Here is a 24,488-nt window from a genome sequence, read left to right on the forward strand (position 1 = left end):
TTTCAATATTTGATTTTGATTAATAAATAGTTTTATGTTTTGAAATGTGTCAACAACATGCTCAAAAAACTGATGCCGAAGACCGTGCTGTAAGGAAATTTGGGTACCGAGTTGTCACAATTACTTATGGAAACGCTGTCTTGTTTGATGATATATTTTCATTAGGGTTCTCAGTATTTCATTAGGAAACTCAGAAAGTGTATCCAGAACTTGTGGTTTTGATATCAGCCCAAACAATTTTGAAGAATCGGAATGAATCGTGGAAAACATTCAGTAGGATGTTGATTTTATAGGATAGGATATTCCATTGGAATGGACAATACATTTGATAAGAAATATATACGCATTCTTTGAATACCTTGATCAGATTTTATGAATCCCTGTAGTAGCAATATACAACTATTTTTCAGATCTGGTGTACATTATGGCCGTTGTCCTGCAAAGTAAGTATAATTATAACTATAATTATAATATATAATTAATATGCAATGGACACTTTGATTTTTTCTGGCCACTGCCAGGTGATTTAACTTAACCTAGGGAAATCTCCAGTACAGTGAAAAGCTTAGCCTTAGAATTATCTCTGTAATATCTGTCATTAAGTGGTTCAAGCTGTAGGAAATGTGATATTTTTTCAGTTTTATTCCATTATTACACACATTTTTCACTACTCTGATAATTGTGAAGTTTCATTTCACCTACTTGTACAGTTATTTGTATATTTTATAAATCTATATCACAACAAATTTAAAAAAATTCATAGTAAGTAAGTAGTAATGTTTCTTATGCAAATTAATATATATTAACCACTTCAATACAAGTCAAATTCTCACACACAGTATTGGCTGCCACATGTACGATACATCACACTATTCATATTATAAAATATAAAGTCACTGCTGTATTAATGAGCCTCTTTTACTCTGAGTAATAATAAATAGAAAATGTGATCAAACCAGTACACAGAATCCAGGGGTAACTCATGTACAAGTACAAAAAATATATGATCAAGATACCGATGCCAGCTTCCTTGTGTACCCACTTGCACCTCATGATGCCTGTGTAGGCGTCATTGTACTAAAGTGGTGAAAGGATAATAAAAAACAACTGTAACTTTCATAATACATGCCATTTTGTCTCACCTGCTTGTACAGTAATTTGTATATTTTTTGCATTTAAGGAGAGAGAGTGGGGGATTATCAGAATAATGTAAGTGGAGTATGAATATTTTTTGGTGGAAGGTAAATTGACAGAGTATAGATAAAGAAAGAGGAAAAGGATAGAAGGTAGGGAGGTGCTTAGAGTAAAAGGCTTAAATGAGCAAGAAAAGGAGAAGTACAAGAAGTTAAAAGAAGATTGGGAGGGAGTGAAGGATAAAGTTAAACTTGGAGTGGAGGAGGAATGAGGATGTTTCAAGGAGGGAGTCACAAAGTGTGCAAAGATATGTGGAACAAGGAGGATGGGAGGAAACGGAGGGAAGGTTAGTGAGTGGTGGAATTATGAAGCAAAGAAGTTTGTAGAAGAGAAGAAATGAGCATTCTCAGATTGGTTACTAATTAGGACAAGAGAATTATATGTGAAGGACAAAGAAAAGAGAAGAGCAAGCATAGGAAATAGACACAAAGAGGAGAGCAGATGTGAAATGGGTTAAGAGTATGACAGAAAATTTTGAAAGTAATAAAAAGATGTTTTGGAAGGAAATTAAGAGAGAAAGAGGAGGCAAATCAAGTAGAGAAGACAAGGTAAAAGGTGCAGATGGAGAGATGATAATGGAAGAGATGGGCAGAGTATTTTAGGGAGTTGTTAAATGTAAAGGAGAATAGGGAAGGAAAGGTAATTGCAGTGGGAAATGCTAAAAAAAATGACTGATGAATGAGGAAAATGGAAGAGAAATAAAGAAACATGTAGTGAAAGCAGTCATTAAAATCGTAAGAGCAGTTAAGGCACCTGGGTTAGATGGGTTTCATGTGGAGTGTCTAAAAAAGGGAGGTATAGTGATGGTGGAGTGGCTGGTGTGATTGTTTAATGTCTAAAAGAGGGTAGAGTGCCAAAGGACTGGAAGAGTGCCTGTATAGTTCCACTTGCAAGGGAAAAGGGGAAAGGTGTGAGTGTAGTAGTTTCAGAGGGATAGGTTTGTTGAGTGTAGTTGGGAAGGCTTATGGGTGGGTTTTGATTGAGAAGATTAGGAGAGGATCAGAGGGAGTAATTGGTGAGGAACAGTGTGGGATTAGGACAGGTAGGGGTTGTGTGAATTAGATTTTTGTGATATGGCCGATGTGTGAGAAAGCTTTAGGAAAAGGTAAGGATGTTTTTTGGATTTGGAAAAGGCTTATGTCAGAGTAGATAGGAAGGCACTGTGGAAGGTATTGCAGATATATGGGATAAGAGGAAAGCTGGTAAGAGTAGTCAAGAGTTTTTATGAGAGTAGTAGAGCCTGTGTTAGAATTAGAAATGGAGAAAGTGGTTTCAGGTAAAGGTGGGACTTCGCAAGGGATGTGTAATGTTGCCTTGGCTGTTCAATTTATACATGGATGGGGTGGTGCGAGAGGTAAATGCAAGGGTAATGTGCCATGGATTGGAGATGGTTAGAGAAAATGGGAGATAATCCAGTTGTTGTTTGCTGACAACACTGCTTGTAGCAGGATTGGAGGAGGTATTAAGAATGTTAGTGACAGAGTTTGGGAAGAGATGTGGAAGAAGGGAGTTGAAGATAAATGTGAGTAAAAGTAAGGTGATAAGATGTACAAGGGGAGATCATGGTAGCAAATTGGAAGTGAGTATCAAGGGAGAGAGACTGGAGGAAGTAGGTAACTTTAAATACTTGGGTGCAAATGTGGCAGGAAAGGGAGGATTAAAGGTGGAGGTAGAATGTATGTTGAGAGAAACAAGTAAATGCCTTTGAAGATTAAAAAGTGTAATGAGAAATAGACATTTGGGAATGGATGCTAAGAGGAGATTGTAGGAGTGATTGTGCTGACAGCACTGTATGGGGGCAGAAACATGGAACATAAGAGAAGAAGAAATAGTTTAAATGTGAGATGAAATGCATTAGAAGTATTGTAGGGGTTACTAGGCTGGATAGAATGAGAAACATGGAGGTGAGGAGGAGAGTAGGGATGGAAAGGGAATTGAGAGATAGGGTTGATGAAAGAGTATTGGGGTGGTTTGGGCACATGGTGGAAAGAATGAGTGAAGAAAGGTAAGTAAAAGAGGTGTGGAAGGCAGAGGTAAAAAGAGTGAAGATGAGGGGGCGATCAAGGATGAGATTAATGGTTGGGGTAAAAGGGGCATTGGGAAGGAGAGGAATATCTGTTGAGGAAGGACGGGAGAGGACAGAAGATAGGGGTGAATGGAGAATGGTTGTGTATGGAAGATGCTGTGATGCATGAGGAGGAGTGGGCTGGGGATGAGGGAGTATGTGTGAATGATATTTTGATGCAGCCTGAAGGGATTTCTCCTCATCTTTTCTTTTTCTGCATTAGGGGACAGAGATTGTGGTTGCTAATGAAGTGAAGTGGCCTTGCTGTGGATGTGCTGTGTCTTGCTGCATTGCTTTTGACCCAGGGGTGTGGGAGAGATGCAGGAATGACCCATTATCCAGGTGGAGCCAAGAAAAGAGGGAGGGAGGGATGGTGAATGGGAGTGGAGTAATGGAGATGAAATGGGTGGGAGTGCATTTATGCCTTTGACTGGCTACCTCCCTTTTAAGGGTGAAAAAGCCATTGTTATATGTATGTATATTATGAGAAGTCCAACAACTTTTCTTAGTAATGTTTTTCCCTCAAATTTATATTAAGGGATAATGAAAAAACAATTCTCATAACCTCCCTGCCACCCACATGTCAGAGTGGTGTTACAGCCATCCAAAGTGCAAAATGTATATATAAATGACATGGATGAAGGTGTGGAATGTTATATGAACTTTGCAGATGAAGCAAAAATACTAAAGAAAGTAAGTACAGAGGAAGATTGTGAATCACTACTGAAAGACCTAGATAAAATCTGAAAATGGGAGTCAAAAGTGGGAAGTGAACTTTAAGATCAAGAAATGTAGTATAATGGAGTTTGGAAAAAGTAAAAATAGAATATCAAGGAAATATGAAATTGGTGAAGAAGTAAAAAAAAAATGAGCTCAGAAAGGGACCTAGTAGTAATTATGAGCAAAGACATGTCACCAGACAAGCATATCAATAAAATAGTTGGAGAAACCTTCAATTTACTAGGGTCAATGAAAGTGGCTTTTGACTATTTGGATGAGGAAGTGGTAAAGAAAATATTAGTTACACTAATAAGACCAAGATTGGAGTACACTGCAACACTATGGACACCCAGTACTAAAAAGAATATAAAAAAATTAGAATACAAAGAGCAATGACAAAGATGACCAACACACTCCAAATTGATATAAGAACAAAGATTGTCTAAACTGGAACTACCAACCCTGAAACAAAAGAAGAGAAAGAGGAGATCTACTGGCTATTTACAGAATCATGGAAGTCCTTGACAGAGAAGACTTATTAAAGTGGGATAAAAGAAAAACAAGAGGACATGAAAAGAAACTCAAAAAGGATAGTTATAGAAGAGATATGAAAAAGAATAGCTTTACACACAGAGTGGTGGATATCTTGAATAAATTAGATGAGGCAACATTGTGTGCAAATACTATTCAAGAATTTAAGAACAAACATAATGCTGAAAGATACAAAGACGGGTCACTGCGAGCATAGCTCCCTTCCCTTTTAATACTAGGTAAAAAAGCCTCCCTTTCCTTGACACTTCTCACTACCAGATCCATATACACTTACAAAGACCTACATCTCCCTAGTTTCATCTTCATCCAAATTAACCTTGAAAAAAAAAAAAAGACAAAAAACATATTTAGCAAAAAGTTGTAGAAAGATAATTATTGAAAAAACAAAACAAAAAACACATGTACAGTGAGGTGATAGGCCGGATGAACTGACCTCTTGGGCTGACTCTGGCCCAAGGGCCATAGTTTGGTGACATTTAAAGACTTTCCTTCAGCTCTATTTAATTTTAAACCATGTGACTCTAAATCCACAAATAACTTACTACCAGGTATTGTTGAATAGGATGTAAAAATTAAGGATTTGCTGTACTTTAATGATATGCTCCCTCATCTTGCCTATGATAAACAGCATCAACCAATGCACAGGTGTCTTAATAACCATCGTATTTTAAAGGGAATGATATGTATTGTATTAAGTTGAGAGATGCAGATCGAATTATGTAAATAATTCTTCAGAAATGTTATTATTTTCTCAGTGTCTATTTATTCTAATATTTTATTTCATTGGCAGAATTACTCTAAATTCTACATTGTTTTTGATTTCAGATGCCATATTAAAGAGTCTAACTCATAAATGTTTGGTGCCATTGGTGTGTGTGCGTGCAGGATTAGAGACATCATCTGTACTTGAAGCTGCCAGAAAGGGAACTCGTGCTAAAGCAGAGGCTAAGAAGAAGGCTGCCAAAAAGGAAGCAGTAAAGAAAGAATTTATTCCATACAGGGAGCGACTTGAGCAGAGGTAGAAAATATTGTATTAAAAAGTTGGGTGACTTGTGACATGACTACCTCCCTTCTAAGGGGCAATAAGCCCTTGATATAAAGATAAATAGGAAAAGTTGTGTGAAATTAACTGTAAATAAAGTTTTTATTGCAGCTTGTTAATTGCATTGATTACTTTATTGTTAGACGAACAGGTATCAAGTCCCCTAGGCGAGTGGAGGACCATTTAAAAACACCCATTGATGATGTTTGGATAACCAAATTCTACAAATGGAAGGTATATGACAAATTTGCTAACTTTTCACACTCAAATAGGATTTAACCCTAATAGATTTGTTTATTAGTCTTAACAAGTTAATTATTCCATGAATGTTGGGATAGAAATAACTGTATACTTTATTTTTTATATTTGTGTATATAATATTCAATTTGCAGGTTTATGAGGCTGCAGAAGCGATAGCTATGCATCGAGAATCTCATCACCCAACAATTCTGAACAGTTTTGATTCATTGATTACAGCCAAGGTGGAACTTGATATATCACTTGATAAAAAGGTATTTGATTTTTTACAATATTGCTATTTCTCCCTGTCTGTGGTATTGGCTGCATGTTATTATGGGGTTAAAAGCTGTTCAGTAGCAAGCAGAGCTGATACTTTAGGGTCTATATGGGGTGCCCCTACAGACTAGAGCTACACATCATTTTGCCTATGATAGAGGAAATATCTATTCACACACAAATTTGCTACTTTATTATACTGTGACTGCCCCTCTGTTATGCTGTCCCCCACTTTTAATACTGTCCATTACCACTTTTCTGAATATTCATTTCCTTTTTTGCCAAACCCTGTGATAAGGGAGAAAGAATACTGCCACTCAGTTTCCCAATTGAGTCATAAAAGGTGACAAAAACAGGACAGGGATAAAACTAGGTATCCTACTCTCTGTAGCTGTGAAGGGGACATTCCTTAATCCATATGTCGCTGGGCAAATGTTGTATATACTAAACCCCCCCCCCCCCAAACGTTGGAGCCTAATTTTTTTTTTTTTTTTTTTTTATTGCTTAAATCAACTCAAAATGATGTAAAACCAACAAATCTTGCTTATTTTAATTCACCTTAGCCTAGAAGTGGAGAAAATGTGTCGATTTTGTCCAGATATGTATGTGAAAGCTTGGTAGACACTCTATAGACTTTCTATCGCTCCTCACGCATGTTGAACGAGGTCATATTTTTTCGGGGAAACTTTGTTAGAATTTCAGAGTGAAGGAATTTGACATTTATGATGTTTCAAGTCAATGTACAGTTGCCCATAATAGTCTGGCACTTACGGAAAACATTTTTACAAATAGTTTTTGTGGATTTTTTGGCAAATATTTATCACTTTGTTATGTGGTAAATTTTTTTTTTTTTTTCATTTGTTTTTTTATTTCTATTTTTTTTTATAATTTCATGGAGGATAGATGATTGTGGTGTTTCTTATTGTATAGGTAAATGTTTTAGTAAGCATCCATCACACCATTATTGATCGGCCACATTACGCATATTACGCATTTATTATGAAAATTGGCAGTGTGAAATTGCCAGTTCTATACATCTGAAAACGTACTAAATAGCACCTGTCTAACTGTCGAAATACAACTTCACCTCCTTGTACTTCATTTTGTATACCACAATCGCCTAAATTATGTCCTGAAGGCCGATTTTATACCCCAAGTTACCCACGAAAAATTGCTGACAGAGTTGCCAGTTTTGTCAGTAAATGAAAATTTTTGGGTGTCTTTTATATAAACCCAATGGATAGGGCTACTTGGTCATTACCACAGATTTGACCCTCAATGTAATGCCTATTTTTGACAATTTTTTTAAATTGCAGTATACAATGTATATAGCTGATGCTCAATCCATAAAACAATTGCGGCATATGACGTATGCCGCTGACACTGTAGGGGTTAAAAAAGCAAAGGCATAAGGGTGTGGGGGGAGTTTTCTAACCAGAACCCTAAGGTTTGGGTCTTTTAATGTGTGTGTATGTGGTACAGATGAGAGTAAAAGGGAAGAAATAGGCAGTTTGTGAGAACAAAGATGGATGTGTTGGCACTGAATGAAACAAAGTTGAAAGGGAGGGGTGATTTTGAGTTTGGGAGGATGTCAGAAATAAAGAGAGGATGAGGGAGAGAAGGGATGGCTATACTAGTAAGTAAAGAGAAGGTAAGTGTGTGGTGGAGTGGAATGAGGATTCTTCAAGGTGAATGTAGATGAAGGTGAAACTGGGAAGAAAGATGTATTTACCTAGTTGTATTATACGGGAAGGGGAGCTATGCTTGTAGTGATCCGTCTTTGTATCTCTCAGTATCTAGTTTGTTCTTAAATTCTTGTATGTTTTTTTTTCATACAATTGCTTTGTCCAATTTGTTCCTGACATCCACCACTCTGTGTGGATTTTATTTATTTTTTTATTTTTTATTTTTTTGCAGGTCTTCAAACTATCCTATTTGAGTTTCTTTTCATGTCCTCTTGTTTTTCTTTTTATCCCACTTTAACCCCTACAGTGTCAGTGGCATACATTGTATGCCACAAATGAAAAAATTCACCAAAAATAGGCATTATGTCTATGGTCAAATATGTGGTAATGACCAAGTAGCCCTATCCATTGGCTGTAAAATAAAATAAATAGAATAAATGCATAGGGGTAGTTAAATAATAAACAAACATGTAAAGAGTAAATAATAAATTGACAGATAACTAATGATAAATGAAAATCAAGCAAATAATAATAGACGGACAATAACTGGTAAGGGGGAAAAAGCCTTGGTATATGTATGTATGTATAAACTAAATGGCAGTCATTACAGCATCTTGCTTAGGTGTTTATGTAAACAAATCTTAAAACTTTGAACTGAACTACATTGCACTGCCTCTGCAGGAATTTTATTCCATTCATTAAATACACAGTTGGCGAAGTTATTTCTACCCACTTCCAAATTAAATCTATTTCCTGACAGTTTGAGACCATTATTTTTTGTCAGATTCTCATTCATTGTGAAAATTGTGTCTTTTTTTATGTCGGTAATAAAATCTTAAAGACTTGTATCAAGTCACCTCTGAGTCTACACTTTTTTTAGGGAAAACAGATTCATATGTTTTAGTTGATTTTTGTATGATTTATAGTTGGTTTTTGTATGATTTATAGTCAATTTTTGTATGATTAAAGAAATTTTCCCAATTCACTTTTGAAATAATTTTCTAAGTTTCTCAAAATCCGTTTTGTTGTACATTAGTCTTCCCTTTCTGTCTTCCTCATTTCTTCACAAATAAATTTCCTTTTAGTTTGAGCTCAATTAGTATGTGGTCACTCTTTCCATTTGGCGTCTTGTATTACATTTTATCCACAATTTCAGGCTCCAACATAAATATCAAGTCTAGTCTCAACAGTACCTCATTATTTCTATGTCTAGTATTTTCTTTTACCCATTGAGTCATTGTGTATTCAATGGTCATATGCATATGGGCCTGGTAGTGAGAAGAGTGTAGAGGAAAGGGAGGCTTTTTGGATAGATTTAAATGAATGCATAGAGGGTTTAGGGAGAAATGTCAATGCAGTGGTATTGGGAGATCTCAATGCTAGGGTAGATGAACCAATAGACAGAGTGGTTGGTAAGTGTGGAGTTCCAGGAAAAAATCATAGTGGAGAGATGATGGTGGAGATGTGTCAAGAGAGTTGATGATAGCAAATACAGTGTTTAGGAAGGTCAAGCATAAGTACACATGGTAGAGAGTGGTGGATAGAAGGGTGATAGATAGGGAATGGACTATGTAGTGGTAACAAGGAAAAAAGTAGGAAGAGTTTTGGATGTCCATGTTCTTAGTGGAGAGAGTGGGGGAATATCAGATAATTTTTTGGTGGAAGGTAAATTGAGAAAGAGGAAAAGGACAGAACCTATCAATCCCCTGCACCTCCAAATGGAGGCGAGGGGATTGATAGGTTTTGAAAATGGGCGGCTTTGTTCTCCACCTTGAAGGATCACCACATACAGGTACCCATCATTGGCCCTAAGATACATTTACATGCAAATTATAATGTATTATATGTATATAGTATAAGAATTTTCATTGCAGAACATGGTAGAATTGTTTCAGTTGTTGGCACCTACCATGTGAAGGTATCTTAGATTTGTTTTTGTAATCAGATTGTTTTGAGTATATCACTGATTACTTATTGATTTTAATTCTACTTTTAGAACCGGTATTTGGATCGCATTAGTAATGTTATACGTCTACCATATGACTTCCCTCTTGAGCATAATAGAAGTATACTTGTTCTGACTCAAGATATTGATATGCAGCAGAAGGCAAGAGAATTAGGTGCAGATTTAGCAGTTGGGACTGAAATAATAAAAATGGTACAAGTAAGTATTTTTTTGTTTTAAGTCTGAATTTTATAGTAGATAATACTTTTTTATTTTTATTTTATTCATTTATAGATTTTTAAATTTTATTCTTATTTATTTATCTATTATATTATTTATTATTCATTTATAAATGTGAAGAAGGATAGGGAGGGAAAGGTAGTTGTATTGGGAAGCGCTAAGAAAATGAGAGTGATGAGTGAGAAAAATGGAGGAGAAATAGGGAAAGATGAAGTGAAAGCAGCTGTTAAGATGATGAGAGCAGGTAAAGCACCTGGTCTGGATGGATGCCATGCAGAATGTCTGAAGAAAGGAGGTACAGTTATGATGGTCTGGCTGGTGAGGTTATTTGATGTTTGTTTAACCACTTTACTCCGGGCCAAAATCTCGCGGGCAGCATTAGCTGCCAGACATATGATGTTGCGTCATAATACTCGCATTATGAAAAATAAAGTCACCGCTGTATCGATCGTTCCGTCTTTCACCTGTGAATTTTGATAACCATAGAAAATATGATGAAGCCAGTTTACAGAGTATGGGGGTCATGCAGGTACAACTACAATAAATATAATCAAGACGCTGATATGGCAGCCTCGCGTACCCACTTGCTCCTCATGATGCCTACATAGGCGTCACCATATGGAAGGGGTTAAGAGAGGGTAGAATGCTGGAGGACTGGAGGAGTGCCTGTATAGTTCCACTTTACAAGGGAAATGGGGACAAGTGTGAGTGTAGTAGTTTCAGAGGGATCAGCTTGTTGAGTGTAGTTGGGAAGGCTTATGGGAGGGTCTTTATTGAAAGGATTAGGAGAGGAACAGAGGGAGTAATCGGTGAGGAACAGTGTGGTTTTAGGACAGATAGGTGTTGTGTAGATCAGATTTTTGTGGTAAGACAGATATGTGAGAAAGCTATAGGAAAAGATAAGGATGTTTTTTTGGCTTTTATGGATCTGGAAAAGGCTTACGACAGGGTAGACGGGAAGGCACTGTGGGAGGTACTACGAGAGTGGTAGAGCTTGTGTTAGGATTAGAAATGGAGAGAGTGAATGGTTTGAGGTAAAGGTGGGACTTCGTCAGGGATGTGTTATGTTGCCCTGGCTGTTCAATCTATACATGGATGGGGTGGTGCGAGAGGTAAATGCAAGGGTAGTGGGTCAGGGGTTGGAGATGGTTAAAGAAAATGGAGAAAAGTGGGAAATAAGCCAGTTGCCTATGACACTGCGCTTGTAGCAGGATCAGAGGAGGGATTGAGGAAATTTGTGACAGAGTTTGAGAAGGTGTGTGAAAGAAGGAAGCTGAAGATAAATGTAGGCAAAAGTAAGGTGATGAGATGTACAAGGGGAGAGAGTGACAGCAGGCTGGAAGTGAGCATTAAGGGTGAGAGACTGGAGGAAGTGGATAGTTTTAGATATTTGGGTGCAAATGTGGCAGGAAAGGGAGGAGTGGGGGTGTAGGTAGAATGTAGATTGAGATAAGTGAGTAAATGCCTTGGTGGATTAAAAAGTGCAATGAGAAATAGACATCTGGGAATGGATGCTAGAGGAGGTTATATGAAGGAGTGATTGTACCAACAGCACTGTATGGGGCAAAAACATGGAACATAAGAGAGGAGTTTGAGTGTGTTTGAGATGAAATGTCTGAGAAGTATGATAGGGGTTACTAGGCTGGATAGAGTGAGAAATGAGGAGGTGAGGAGGAGAGTGGGGTTGGAAAGGGAGTTGGGAGATAGGGTTGATGAAAGAGTATTAGGATGGTTTGGACACATGGAAAGATTAGTAAAAGAGGTGTGGAAGGAGTGAATATGAGGAGGCGTCCTAGGATGAGATGGATGGATGGGGTGAAAGGGGCATTACAAAAGAGAGGAATATCTGTTGAGGAAGGACGGGAGAGGACAGAAGATAGGGGTGAATGGAGAAGGGTTGTGTATGGATGATGCTGTGATGCATGAGGGGGAGTGGGTGGGGGATGGAGGGTGAGGAAGTATATACGAGAAAGAATATGACACAGCCCAAACGGATTTCTCACTGTCTTCTCCTTTTCTGCATGAGGGGATGGAGAGGGGGTGTGCCAAATTTATGAAGCAGCCTTGCTGTGGATGTGCTGTGTCTTGTGAGATTGTTTCTGACCCAGAGCAGTGGACAGGATGCAAGGATGACCCGTCATCCAGGAGGTGCCAAGATAAGAGGGAGGGTGGAGGGGAGTGGGAATGGAATGGGTGGGAGTGGTTTCTATGCCTTTTTCTTTTTGGCCACCCCCTGTGTAAGGGGGAAAAAGTCTGGTATATGTATGTATTGGATTAAGTATTACAATGTGAAGTGGTATTTTACTAAGGACAAATAATTACTTTCAGTCTGGTGAATTCAGTTTACAAGATTTTCACCATGTGTTGGCTCATCCTGACCTGTTGCAAGACCTACTTTCTATTAAGGGAATGTTGAAGAGGAAGTTTCCAAATGTTAAAAGTGGTAAGACTATATTATATTTTTATGTGAACCCATGAACAGACCTCTAAAGTATCTTTTTAAATTTTTGAAAAAAACAAAAGATTCAGAAATATCATATTTTAGTTGCCATATCATATGAATAGATTTTTTCCCAATCTCTTTGTCATTTGTAGTAGTGGGAACAGTAAGGAAAATTATGACTGTGGTGGGAGAGGAAAATGATGAAGTGAGGCACCTGGGTTAAATGTTTGTTATGCTGGGTGTCTGACAAAGGGAGGAATGGATATGGTGGATTGGTATGTGAGGTTGTTTAATGTGAGCCTAAGAGAGGGGTGTGTGCCAGATGAGAAGGAGAAGGAGAAGGTAGGGGATATGTGTGAGTGGTGAATGGTTGTGTATGGATGATGTTTTGACACAGCCCAAAGTGAGAAAGTTTATAAGTGAAAAATTATCCCATATTTTTCTGTAATGTATATTGATTTTTTCTCTTTGTTTTTGTTTTTTCTAGGTACAGCAGGGGAAGACCTTGTACCCATCATTGAGCGCTTCACTTTAGGAGTCGATTATTCCTATACAAAACACAAGCATGATCCAAGCTATGCTCTGATAGAAGTACCATTTGGTTCAGTAAGTCATTATATAGTAAATTTAATCTAAGTGGGAAAAAAATTCTTGATCAGTTTTGTGCAGTTGATACTTGTGGGATTTTAGAGACATCCCTATGGCCCAGAGTGTCATTCAGCATTGCTTCATGGTTGGAGACTAATATCCACTCGGAGGAATGCTGATTATTTTTTACATCTACAATCTCCTGTGCCAAGATAAGAGGGAGGGAGGAGGGTGGAGGGGAGTGGAATATATAGGAAATGGAATGGGTGGGAGTGGTTTCTATGCCTTTTTCTTTTTGGCTACCCCCTGTGTAAGGGGGAAAAAGCCTTTGGTATATGTATGTATGTATAATCTCCTACTTTAATTTGCCATCCCTATGACTCCATCTCTTCATTTTTCCTCAGCCTCATATGGTGGGAGATAAGAGTACCATCACCATGTTCTCCTACATGTTGTAAAAGGCAGCTAAACAGGGGAGAAGAGTCTAAGGATTTTCTTTTCTTTCATGTAGTCATGGCAAAAAAGTATACTTTGACTTGCCTACCTCTCATATGAGGAGGACCTAGGCCTTTGTATATGAATGTACAAATTTAGAAGAATAATTATTGCCTCAAATTTTACTGAATGAAAATATGGAGACCCTGGTAACCTGTAAATCCTTCCTCATATAGATCTTTCTGGAAAGAAACATTGGATTTTTGTATTAATGTGGATCTGACTGTGTCACTGGTTAGCAGGGGGAGATGGATCAGGAGTAGGGTAGTGGTTTCCAATCATTTGCTCTCCTTGTGTGAAAAAGTGAGGGGGGAAAATGAACAAAGTTGATAAAGAGGCTTAGGATTGTTCCAGAGATTAAATGTCAGCTACATGAAGCTGCAAGGAGAGGAAGTTGTTGATAGGTTACTAAAATAATTTTAATATAAAATGTTAAGAAGAAACCTTGAGATCAGAAAAAATGCCTTTCCTTGTATTACCTAAGTATGTTAATCAGAGTGTTGCTTTAGGTCTCTTGTAGTCTCCTCCCTACCAAGATGGTAAATGAATACCTATATACATATACTAAAGGTTTTTTCACCCTTACAAAGGAGGTACTCAAAGTCAAGACATAAATCCACTCATACCCATTTCATCTCCACATATTCCAGCCCCATTCAACACCCCTCCCTCCCTCATTTCTTGGATTCTCCTGGATAATGGGTCATCCCTGGATCTTGTCTACTGCCTGGGTCAGAAACAATACAGCAAGATACAGCATCTCCACAGCAAGGCCACTTCACTTAATCAGTGGCCCTCACTCTCTGTCCCCTCATGCAGAAAAAGAGAAGATGGGGAGATATCCCTTTGGGTTGCATCAAAATGTTTTTCTTACATACTCCCTCACCCCTCTCTCCCCCACCCACTCCCTTCCATGCATCACAGCATCATCCACACAACCTTTCTCCACTCACCCCTATCTTCTACCCTCCTTCCTTCCTCACCAACCAGTCCACCATCACTGTATCTCCTCTTTTCAGACATTTTGCATGACATCCATCCAACCCAGGTGCCTTACCTGCTCTCGTCATCTTAACAACAGCCTACACTTCATCTTTCCCTATTTCTCCTCCATTTTCCTCACTCATCACAGTCATTTTCTTAGCACTTCCCACTGCAACTACCTTTCCCTCCCTATCCTCCTTCACATTTAGCAACTCCCTAAAATACTCTGCCCATCTTCCTCTTACTGCCATTTCTTCCATTATCATCTCTCCATCTGCACCTTTTACCTTTTCTTCTCTACTTGATTCGCCTCCTCTTCCTCTTTTAATTTCTTTCCAAAATATCTTTTTAATTACTTTCAAAATTTTGTCATACTCTTACCCCATTTTGCATCTGCTCTCTTCTTTGCCTCCTTTATATTATGCCTTACTTCTCTTTTCTTTTCATTGTACCTCTTATATGATTCCCTTGTCCTAATTTTTAATCAATCTCTGAAAGCTTGCTTCTTCTCTTCTACACCCTTCTTTGCTTCCTCATCCCACCACTCACTACCCTTCCTACTATTTCCTCCTGTCCTTGTTCCACACACCATCTTTGCACACTTTATGACTCCCTCCTTGAACCATCCCCATTCCTCCTCCATTCCTAGTTCTACTTTATCCTTCACCCCCTCCCACTCCTTTCAGAGGTTCTTGTACTCCTCCTTTTCTTTCTCATTTAAGCAGTTCACTCTAAATAAATAAATATATATATATATACATACATACATACATATACCAAGGCTTTTTCCCCCTTACAAGGGAGGTAGCTAAAAAGAAAAAGGCATAAACCATTCCCACCCAATCCATCCCTAAATACACTTCCACCCCCTCCACCCTCCCTCTTATCTTAGCACCTCTTGGATGATGGGTCATCCCTATGTCTGGGGTATTGGTTGCATGTTGCTATGGCAAAGTAGCAGGCAGTTGATACTTTAGGGTCTATATGGGGCACCCCTATGGACCAGAGTCACACATCATTTTGTCTGTATTTACGTAGTTGTGATAGAGGAACACTGCTCACAGAGAAATGATGAAACTTTCATTACTGCTATTGTCCCCCAACCCCTTGGTGCTGTCCTGTACCATTTCTCAGAATTTCATTTCCTTGTTTCACCTACCCTGTGGTGGGGAGAGAAAAATACTGCCCCCAAGTATTTCCACTTGGATCATAAGAGGTGAGAAAAATGGGACGGGGATTGGGACCAGCCATCCTTCTCCCTGTAGCCCCACAGGGGACATTCCTAAAAAAAAGTAAAGTAAAGGCATCTTCTCTTTTTCTGCATGATGGGACAGAGAGGGGTTGCTGATTAAATGTATATGGATGATGATGTGATGCAAGAGGTGGAATGGGTGAGGTAGTATGTGTGAGAAATATTTGATGCAGCCTGAAGGGATTTCTCCCTGTCATCTCCTTTTCTGCATGGTGGGATGGAGAGGGGGGGTGGGTCACCGATTTAATGAAGCAGTCTTGCTGTGGATGTGCTGTGTCTTGCAACACTGCTTCTGACCCAGGGCAGTGGACAAGATGCAAGGATGACCCGTCATCCAGGAGGTGCCAAGATAAGAGGGAGGGTAGAGGGTGGAAGAGAGTGGAGTGTATTAGGGATGGAATGGGTGGGAATAGTTTTTATGACTTTGTTTTTTGGCTACCTCCCTTGTAAGGGGGAAAAAGCCTTTGGTATATGTATTGTATGTATGTAATTTTACCAAAAGTTCCATTCCTCCTTAGAGGGGGATGGACACTTACAACTCATGCCATGCCCATTTGTTGCTCCAGTAAAACACCTCATGGGTGAAGGGGCTTCCCTGTCTTCTGCCACACTACTTGGGTTAGCAGCAGTGCACAGCCCAACAGCAAGAACTGGTTTACCCCCATTATATGGCAGCCCCCCCCCCTCACCCACTCATTTTATAGTGTATCTTTTTTCCAGTTCCACCTGTCTGATGAACAGTTGAAGGCAAATTTATCAACAATCCTCCAAGACATTGAATCACACAAATCAAATAGAAAATCTACTGATCTAATAACAATGGTAAGCTCATAGTTTATTATTGGATAAAGATGCACATTTTATTGGGTGCTGAATCCCTTGTGTAGGGCTTTAGGATTTTAATGATATTGTCTTAGTAAACTTGGTCATTTTGAAATGGTAAAACTTCAAAGATCTAGACTAATTGAGGGACCTTGTCTGGATCTTGAAAAATCCAGAACTTTCAGAAGTTATATAAAAGATCAACCTAATTCTTATCTAACCAAATAAATATTGCTTTTGTCTATAAGACACATGATGGGAGATTCAAGGTAGGGTAGGGGTGCATGGCTGTTATAACAACTTTATCCAATCAGTTACAAGTAAAATCTTTCACCCACCCAGTTTTTCATGACAAAATTAAAATTCTTTGTCAGATTTTAATTTTTAATTTTCGTATTCAAGAAAATTACTTAACTGTAAGCTAAACACTACATTGGAAATATTTCATGTACTTGACAAAAAAGAAAATTGTATTGAGGTATGGAAGGCAGATGTGGAGGGAGTGAACATGAGGGGACGTCCTAGGATGAGGTGGATGGATGGGGTGAAGGGGGCTTTGGGGAAGAGGGGAATGTCTGTTGAGGAAGGAAGGGAGAGGACGGAAGACAGAGGTGAGTGGAGAATGGTTGTATATGGATGATGTTGTGACTGCATGAGGGGTGGGGTAGTATGTGTGAGTAAATTTTGACGCAGCCCGAAGGGTTTTCTCCCCGTCCTCGCCTTATATGCAAAGGGGGACGGAGAGGGGGGGTCGCCGATTAAATGAAGCGGCCTTGCTGTGGATGTGCTGTGTCTTGCGACACTGCTTCTGACCCAGGGCGGTGGGCAGGGTGCAGGGATGACCCGTCATCCAGGAGGTGCTCAGATGAGAGGAAGGGTGGGAGGGGTGTGGAGGGTATTTAGGGATGAAATGGGTGGGAGTGTTTTTATGCCTTTCCCTTTTTGGCTACCTCCCTTGGAAGGGGGATAAAGCCTTGGTATATGTATGTATGTATGTATTGATGTTATGAGAACTGTAGGGTGGGTCAAAACTTTTGCTCATGATGGTACATTGCATTTACGTGTGTTCTGTAATTTAGTTATTGCAAATTTATTTTTGTGAAATTAGGTGTGGGATGGGTGGAAGGTGGGTGCCTTGGCTGGCTATCTCCATTGTGAGGGGTAAGAAGCCTTTTGATATATAGAAATGAGGTGAGAAGGAGAATAAGGGTGGAAAGGGAATTAGGAGATAGGGTTGATGCAGGAATGACTCTATGTCTCCCAACTCCCTTTCCAACTTCGCTCTCCTCCTCGCTTTTCACTCTATCCAGCCTAGTAACCCCTACCATACTTCTCAGGCATTTCATATCAAACACATTTAAACTCTTCCTCTCCTATGTTCCATATTTCTGCTCCATACAGTGCTATTGGCACAATCACTCCTTATAATCTCCTCATACCATCCATTCCCAAATGTCTATTTCTCATTACATTTTTTAATCACCCAAGACATTTACTTGCTTCTTTCAGTCTACATTCTACCTCCACTCCTTCCTTTCCCACTTAGTGGAGTCCCACAAGGATCAGTATTGGCTCCAATAATGTTTGCTATCTATGTGAACGACATGGATGAGGGTGTATTTACCTAGTTGCATTATACAGGAAGGGAGCTATGCTCATAGTGCCCATCTTTGTATCTTTCAGCATCTAGTTTGTTCTTTGTTCCAGACACCTATCACTCTGTGTGGGAAACTATTCTTTTTCAGATCTCTTCCATAACTATCCTTTTTAAGTTTCTTTTCATGTCCTCTTGTTTTTCTTATATCCCACTTTAATAAATCTTCTCTGTTAAGGAGCTTCTTTGCAGATGATGCAAAATTGTTAAAAAAAAAAAAAAAGTACTGAAATGAGGAAACAGTGCAAAAACTATACAGGAATTTAAGATCAAACTGGATGCTTATACAAAAACAGGTCACTACGAGCATAGCTCTCTTCCTGTAAAATACAAGGTAAATACACACAATTTCTTTTGGAGACTGCTGGACTTGAGGCTGAGAAAATGGTGTGTGTATGTATATATATATATATAAACATTATATATATATATATATTATATATATATATATATTATATATATATATATATTATATATATATATATATATATACAGTATATATATATACATACATACATACATACATATACTAAGGCTTTTCCCCCTTTCAAGGGAGGCAGCCAAAAAGGGAAAGGCATAAAAACACTTCCACCCATTTCATCCCTAAATACACTCCACACCCGTACCACCCTCCCTCTCATCTGAGCACCTCCTGGATGACGGGTCATCCCTGCACCTTGCCCACCGCCCTGGGTCAGGAGCAGTGTCGCAAGACACAGCACATCCACAGCAAGGCCGCTTCATTTAATCGGCGACCCCCCCTCTCCGTCCCCCCTTGCATATAAGGAGAGGATGGAGAGAAATCCCTTCGGGCTGCGTCAAAATTTGTATATATAAAAAAAAAAAAAAAAAAAAAAAACAGGAAACAGAAATTGAGGATAAAGAAAAAAATTAAAAGTAACGTATACCAACATAGATGGCATGATTTCAGGATTAAATATATTAAATGATTATCTGGTGGTAGAAAAAACAAATATAATGGAAATTGTAGAGATGAAATTAAAAGGTCCACTACCACCAAATGGTGTTGGACAAGGTTTATATAATCCCTGGATTAAAAATAGAGAGGAAAAACAGGTTGGAGGAATCATGTTTTTGACTAAGAAAAGATTAGATGTGACAAAGATTACAGAAGGAAATAATGTGGAATTGATTATGATAAAAGTTGAAAATAGTGATGTGAAAAGTAGAAAATTTGTAGATATGTGTGCCCCCAAAAACACATTCTTGGAAAGAGAATAACCATTCCAAAATGTTGGAAAACACAAGACATACATTAAATGAAATACTGAGAGGAAACTTAGTAATTATGGGTGACTTTAACTCATTTCTATGGTTGATATATGTTTGCCATTTTCCAGGTATCTATCTTTTCCAAGCTTTATCTCTTCTATCTTTTGCCTCACTGTATCTTGTGTTGAACCAGCATTTAATGTACAACTCTTGTTTCTGTCTTGGTATGTATTTATTCACTCCTTCATTATAGATTTCCATCAAGATTGTCCATTTCTCTTCCACTTTTCTCTTCAATGTAGAATTTTTCCCAATTTGCATTTTTGAAAGAATTTCTTAGTTTACCAAAGTCCATTTTGTTGTACATCAATCTTCCTTTTCTGTATTTTTCATATATATCCATATATATTAATTTAGTTCAGCCTCTATTAGTATGTGGTCACTTTTCCAAATGGTGTCTTGTATTCAGTTTTATCCACAATTTCAGGTTCTGTCGTAAATATTAAATCCAATCTCGACGGTTATTCATTACTTCTGTATCTAGTATTTTCATTTACCCATTGTGTCATTGTATGTCCTATGTGTGTCTCCCCGGCCTCGCCTTATCTGCACAGGGGGACGGAGAGGGGGGGTCGCCGATTAAATGAAGCGGCCTCGCTGTGGATGTACTGTGTCTTGCGACACTGCTTCTGACCCAGGGCGGTGGGCAGGGTACAGGGATGACCCGTCATCCAGGAGGTGCTCAGATGAGAGGAAGGGTGGGAGGGGTGTGGAGTGTATTTAGGGATGAAATGGGTGGGAGTGTTTTTATGCCTTTCCCTTTTTGGCTACCTCCCTTGGAAGGGGGAAAAAGCCTTGGTATATGTATGTATGTATGGTCATGTCAATACATTTCCCCATAGATCCTCTCCTCCTTTCACTGTCATCTCTTCCCAACATATTTCTTTGCAGTTAAAATCTCCCATAAGTACCAGGTTACTTCTCTCCTTCAGTATCTCATTTAATGAATGCCTTGAATCATCTAACATTTTTGAATGTTCACCCTCTTTCCAAGAGCCCATTTTTGGGGGCACATAGATCACCACAAACTTTCTACTTTTCATGTCACTGTCTTCAACTTTTATCATGATCATTTCCACACTGTTTTTACCCTCAGTAACCTTCGTCACATTTAAGTTTTTCTTGGCCAAGAACATAATTCCTCTGCCCTGTTTCTTGTTTGTTTTTAATCCAATAATTGTATAACCCATGTCCAACACTATTAGGTGGTAGTGGACCCCTTAATTTTGTCTCCACAATTCCCATTATGTCTGGTTTTTCATCTGACAGGTAATCATTTAGTTCAATCAATCCTAAGATTAATCCGTCTATGTTAGTATAGGCCACTTTTAATTTTTTCTTTCTCCATCCTGTTTTCTGTTCTTGTTTTGCTTATTTTGATGTACCATTTCTCAGCCTCATGTCTATAGCTCTCCTTGCTTTTGGCCTCTGTTCTCTTCATTTTTCCCCCTTAGTTTCACCTCCTAGTGTCTTCTCTCTTTCTATTTCCTCAACATTCATTTCTCCTTTTATCCATATATTGTTGTAATGTCACTCTTTGCTAACTTGCCTGCTTTTGCTAATATGTCCTCTACTACAATTTGTGATCCTTGTTTTATCTTTAGAGGTCGATTTCTTGAGAATGTTGTCCCATTCTATACACTTCTATATCTTTCTCTACTTCCTGGTCACCGTCTTGTATTTTAGAAATATTGCTATTACTTTTTCTCTCATGTACATCACCAGCCCATGTTTTTCCTTTAATCCATAACCACAATATACTTTTTCCTATCTACTGTATCTTTAACCCAATTTACTTTTTCTTTGATTACTTGAATAATTGTGTCCTTTGCATTTTCCTGCATCTGTTGTACTATTTCATTAAAAGCTATTTCTTCATTTTCTCTGTTTTCATTCCATTTCATAATCTTCTGCACATTTTCCTCATCTGAGTTTTCTTCAATTCAGACATTGTATTGATTTTCATATTTAACTTCCATTTAATCTCTTTTTAATCTCTAGCTCATTATTTAGTTCAGAATTTATTTTCTTAAGTATGTTGTGATGCATGAGGTGTATTGGTAGTGTGTGTGTGAGCAAAAATTTTTGACGCAGCCCGAAGGGATTTCTCCCCGTCCTCTCCTTTATATGGGGGGACGGAGAGGGGGGGGTCGCCGATTTAATGAAGCGGCCTTGCTGTGGATGTGCTGTGTCCTGCGACACTGCTTCTGACCCAGGGCAGTGGACAGGGTGCAGGGATGACCCGTCATCTAGGAGGTGCTAAGATGGGAGGGAGGGTGGAGGGGTGTGGAGTGTTTTCAGGGATGAAATGGGTGGGAATGTTTTTGTGCCTTGTCCTTTTTGGCTACCCCCCTGGTAAGGGGGAAAAAAGCCTTGGTATATGTATGTATGTACATCTCATTGTTAGCTTGAAAAAGTCCTTTTGTTAGATTTACAATCCCTTTCCTTAGTTCTGTGAATGCTTTCTCCCACAATACTCATCTCCCTTTCCATGTCTAAGATTGGACTCAAATTTCTGTCGTACTTACCAAACCAGAAAAAGTGTCTTTGTTATATAGTTGGAACATCCTTGGCGTTTCAAGGCCTCTATTTACATTTAATTTCAGCGTTGCTCCTCCAAAGGGCTCTGCATTTTAGTCGACATTCGGCTCAAAATCATAGTTTTTATTTTCATGCATTTTCTCTCATTAGATCAATTTAACACTTCAGATAAATAATTTTGGGTAACCACAAGTGCTCCCCCTCCCATTCAGTACAAACCAGACCTCTTGTTTTCCTTGCACTATTAAGAATTTTTGTCTTATTTAGCAGCCTTCGGAGCTCAAGTTTAGAGATGTGTGTGTGTGTGTTGTACTTACACCCAGATGAAGCAAATTCCTGTCTCATATTGCTACAGCAATAGGTTGACTCAGAGGGAAAGAGAAAGAGAATGATCTGGCAGGGAAAATAGCCTGTGTGAATACGCACACACACGTGCACTGTAGATCTTATTATTTATTTATGCAAGCTTGTCATAAACTAAAGAATGTTTACCAGTAAAAGTTGATTGTTACTACATGAAAGAACAAAGTTCTCCTTTTAGTCGCCTTGCCTTTTCATAACAATAATGATGTGATGATAATAATATTAATTACAATAATAATGATCATCGGTTTTGAGTTAGTGATACAAAGAGAGAGGTATGTACATATTGTGATGCATCATATAATCATTGTAGATTGGGGATCTTGCACGTGAGATGTGATGCATCATTGAATCATTGTACAACTGGCAACCCATGTTCACAAATACAATCATACCAAAGTGATAAAATCTTTCTCATGTATCTGCCTTACCACAAAAAACTGACCCACACAACTATCTTTCATAAACCCACACTGTTCTTCACCAATTACTCCCTTAGTTCCTCTCCCAATCCTCTAAATCAAAACCTTCCCATAAGCCTTCCCAATTACTCAACAAACTGATCCCTTTGAAACTATTATTCACACTTGTCATCTTTTCCCTTCTAAAGCAGAACTATACATGCACTCCTCCAGCACTCTACCCTCTTTTAGAGAAACATTAAACAACTTCACCAGCCAGTCCACCATAATTGTACCACCCCTTTTTATACACTGCACATGACACCCATCCAACCCAGGTGCCTTACTTGCTCTCATTTTAATAACCACCTTCATGTCACCTTTCCTTATTTCTCCTATTTTCATTGTTCATCACTGTAATTTTCTTAGCACCTCCCACTGCAACTACCCTTCCCTCCCTATCCTCCACATTTAGCAACTCCTTAAAATACTTTGCCCATCATCCTTACTGCCACCTATTCCATTATCATCTCCCCATCTGTACCTTTAACCTCTTCACTCCGGGGCACATCTGGCAGCATTAGCTGCCCGACGTGCGGTGTTGCGTCATAATAATCGCATTATAAAAAATATAGTCAGTGCTCAATCGTTCGTTCTCTTTCACCCGTGAATTTTGATAACCATAGAAAATATGATGAAGCCAGTTTAGAGAGAATGGAGGTTATGTAGGTACGACTACAATAGATGTAATCAAGATGCCAACATCGGCATCATCGCGTACCCACTTGCTCCTCATGCTGCCTACGTAGGAATCACCATATGGAAGTGGTTAACATTTACTTCTCTACTTGATTCACCCCTTCCTCTCTTAATAACTGCTTTCACCTCATCCTGCTATATTTTCCTCATTGATCACTGTCATTTTCTTTGTGCTTCCCACTGCAACTACCTTTCCCTCGCTATCCTTGACATTTAGCAACTCCCTAAAATACTCTGCCCAGCTTCCTCTTACTGCCGTTGCTTCCATCTAGCTGTACCTTTTCTTCTCTACTTGATTTACCTCCTCTTCCTCTCTTAATTCCCTTTCAAAACATTTTTTTTTTTTCAAAATTCGCTGTCGTACTCTTACCCCACCTCACATCTGCTCTCCTCATTGCCTCCTTTATCTTATGTTTTACTTCTCTTTTCTTTGTACCTCTCATATGATTCTCTCATCCTATTTTGTAACCAATCTGTGAATGCTCATTTCTTCTCTTCTACAACCTTCTATGCTTCATCATCCCACCATTCCTTCTATTTCCTCCTTGTTCCACACACATCTTTGCACACCTTGCAACTCCCTCCTTGAAACATCCTTATTTCTCCTCCAATCCTAGTTCTACTATATATCTCAGCTTCTTGTACTCCCTTTCTTTCTCATTTAATCAGTTTACTCTAAGCACTTCCCTACCTTCTCTCCTTTTCCTCCAGTTTCAGCTTGCCTTCCATCTAAAAATTATCTGATATTCCCCCACTCTCTCCCCTGAGAACATGTACATCCAAAACTCTTCTTACTCCTCTCCTGGTTACCACTATATAATCCATTAAAGCCCTATCTACCACCCTTTCCCTTGTGTACTTATGCTTGACTTTCTTCCTAAACACTGTATTTGCTATCATTAACTCACTAGACACATCTCCACCATTGTCTCTT

At 38.7% G+C, this 24,488-nt stretch overlaps 1 protein-coding gene across 5 annotated transcripts in view; it reads left to right on the forward strand.

Annotated features, from left to right (window-relative positions):
- Positions 1–24,488, forward strand: part of LOC143032394 (large ribosomal subunit protein uL1-like) — a 25,060-nt gene continuing 572 nt past the window's right edge. Inside the window, exons 1-9 of one of the 5 annotated variants that reach the window (XM_076197096.1) lie at positions 1–89; positions 411–443; positions 5,357–5,549; positions 5,717–5,807; positions 5,966–6,085; positions 9,771–9,938; positions 12,288–12,402; positions 12,890–13,008; positions 16,442–16,543. In XM_076197096.1, the coding sequence (XP_076053211.1) occupies positions 425–443; positions 5,357–5,549; positions 5,717–5,807; positions 5,966–6,085; positions 9,771–9,938; positions 12,288–12,402; positions 12,890–13,008; positions 16,442–16,543 (927 nt within the window). In that variant the 5' untranslated portion in view covers positions 1–89; positions 411–424. The other 4 variants (XM_076197099.1, XM_076197101.1, XM_076197098.1 and 1 more) reach the window with 4 other exon arrangements.

Source organism: Oratosquilla oratoria, chromosome 13 (assembly GCF_046742065.1).
Source record: "Oratosquilla oratoria isolate Oo_2021 chromosome 13, ASM4674206v1, whole genome shotgun sequence".
Taxonomy (NCBI): Eukaryota; Metazoa; Arthropoda; class Malacostraca; order Stomatopoda; family Squillidae; genus Oratosquilla; species Oratosquilla oratoria.